Genomic DNA, 2497 nt, shown 5'->3' on the forward strand with positions numbered 1-2497 from the left:
GATATCCACCCAAGTGTTAATTACACGACCTTGACTGTCAACTACAGCTTGGTTGAAATTGAAACCATTTAGGTTGAAAGCCATAGTGCTGATACCTAAAGCGGTAAACCAGATACCTACTACAGGCCAAGCAGCTAGGAAGAAGTGTAACGAACGAGAGTTGTTAAAACTAGCATATTGGAAGATCAATCGGCCAAAATAACTATGAGCGGCTACGATATTGTAAGTTTCTTCCTCTTGAGCGAATCTGTAACCTTCATTAGCAGATTTATTTTTTGTGGTTTCCCTGATCAAACTAGAAGTTAGCAAGGAACCATGCATAGCACTGAATAGGGAGCCGCCGAATACACCAGCTACGCCTAACATGTGAAATGGGTGCATAAAGATGTTGTGCTCAGCCTGGAATACAATCATGAAATTGAAAGTACCAGAGATTCCTAGAGGTATACCATCAGAAAAACTTTCTTGACCGATTGGTTAGATCCAGAAAACTGCGATAGCAGCTGCAACAGGAGCTAAATATGCAACAGCAATCCAAGGTCGCATACCCAGACGGAAACTAAGCTCCCACTCACGACCCATGCAATAAGCTACGCCAAGTAAGAAGTCTAGAACAATTAGTTCATAAGGACCACCGTTGTATAACCATTCATCAACGGATGCCGCTTCCTAGATTGGGTAAAAATGTAAACCTATAGCTGCAAAAGTAGGAATAATGGCACCGAAAATAATATTGTTTCCGTAAAGTAGAGAACCTGAAATGGGTTCACGAATACCATCAATGTCTACTAGAGCAGCAGCAATGAAGGCAATAATAAATATAGAAGTTGCCGTTAATAAGTTAGGGATCATCAAAACACCAAACCATCCAATGTAAAGACGGTTTTCAGTGCTAATTATCCAGTTACAGAAGTGATCCCATAGGATTTCGCTTTTGCGTCTCTCTAAAATTGCAGTCATGGTAAAATCTTGGTTTATTTAATCATCAAGGACTCCCAAGCACACGAGTTTTCTACAAATAAAAATAGAAAATGGAAGGCTTGTTATTCAATAGTATAACATGACTTATATACTCGTGTCAACCAAGGTGTATCTGGATCTATTCAAGTTTTTAATGAAGTTGATTGAAAAAAGAGGGAATTCTCTACAGAGAATTATAATTTCGATATGATAGTGGGTTGCCCGGGATTCGAACCCGAAACTAGTCGGATGGAGTAGATAAGTTCCTTGTTAAATAAAATAAATGTTAATCTTAAATTAAATAAACAAGTAAATATCCCTCCCCAAGCCGTGCTTGCACTTTTCATTGCACACGACTTTCCCTATGTATACATCAGTTCCTTTCTTATAGAAATTAGAAAGACTTTAAAAAGTTGAATACTTAGTTGATTTACCCCTTATTACTAGTACAATCAATATTTCAGAATAGTTAAAATTTTCAATCTCTTCATCTTTTAGAAAATCAAAGAATGAATCATTGATAATTCGCCAGATCGTTGATAGAAAAAATATCCAAATACTAAATCCGACTTCTATATACTCCCCACAAACTAGACGAAGCTCATGGGAAGGTCAAAGAAAGAACTTGTTCTTCCGACGTTAAGAATTCTTCCAATAATTCTGAGTCCAATCTTTTCAAAAAAGTTCGTACAGTACTTTTGTGTTTCCGAGCTAAAGTTCTAGCACAAGAAAGTCGAAGTATATACTTTATTCGATATAAAGTCATTTTTTTGGAAGATCCGCTAAAATAATGAAAAAGATTTCTGCATATACGCCCCAATCGGTCAATAATATCAGAATTTGATAAATTGGGCCAAACCGGTTTACTAATGGGATGTTCTAATACGGTACAAAAGTGTGCTTTAGCTAATGATCCAATCAAAGGAATATTTGGAACAAGGGTGTAAAACTTTTTAATTGCATTATTTATTAGAATAAATTTTCTAACATTTGACTACATACCGTTGAATGATTTAGTCGCACACTTGAAAGATATCCCATAAAGTCACAGGAATGGTTGGATAATTGGTTTATATGGATCCTTCTTGTGTGAAAGCACAGAGAAAAATGACATTTCCAAAAATTGACAAGACAAAATTTCCATTTATTCATCAAAAGAAACGTCTCGTTTGAAGCCAGAATTGATTTTCCTTGATACCTAAGATAATGCATGAAAGGATCCTTGAATAACCATAAGGTAACCTGAAAATCCTTAGCAAAGACTTCTACAAGACGTTCTATTTTTCCATAGAAATATATTTGTTCAAGAAGGGATCCAAAAGATGTTGATCGTAAATGAAAAGATTGGTTCCGTAGAAAGACGAAAGTGGATTTGCATTCATATACATAAAAATTATATAAAAAGAAGAAGAATCTTTGATTTTTTTTTGAAAAGGAGTAACCGGGCCTATTTGAACTAATAAGACTATTCAAATTCCAATATTCATGGAGAAAGAATCGTAATAAATGTAAAGAAGAGGCATCTTTTACCCAATAG

The 2497-nt window shown here is 35.4% G+C and overlaps 1 protein-coding gene across 1 annotated transcript; it reads right to left on the reverse strand.

Moving 5' to 3' along the window:
• Positions 1-24: 24 nt before the first annotated feature.
• LOC124890145 (photosystem II protein D1-like) lies at positions 25-960 on the reverse strand (the record flags this gene model as incomplete). The annotated part of the gene is made up of 3 exons (XM_047401992.1): positions 693-960; positions 493-590; positions 25-399 (listed from the first exon to the last, which is right to left on the reverse strand). Coding segments are annotated over exons 1-3 (741 nt in total), but the record flags the coding sequence as incomplete, so codon positions are not given.
• Positions 961-2497: the final 1537 nt, after the last annotated feature.

The sequence above is a fragment of the Capsicum annuum genome, unplaced genomic scaffold, assembly GCF_002878395.1.
Source record: "Capsicum annuum cultivar UCD-10X-F1 unplaced genomic scaffold, UCD10Xv1.1 ctg12897, whole genome shotgun sequence".
NCBI lineage: Eukaryota > Viridiplantae > Streptophyta > Magnoliopsida > Solanales > Solanaceae > Capsicum > Capsicum annuum.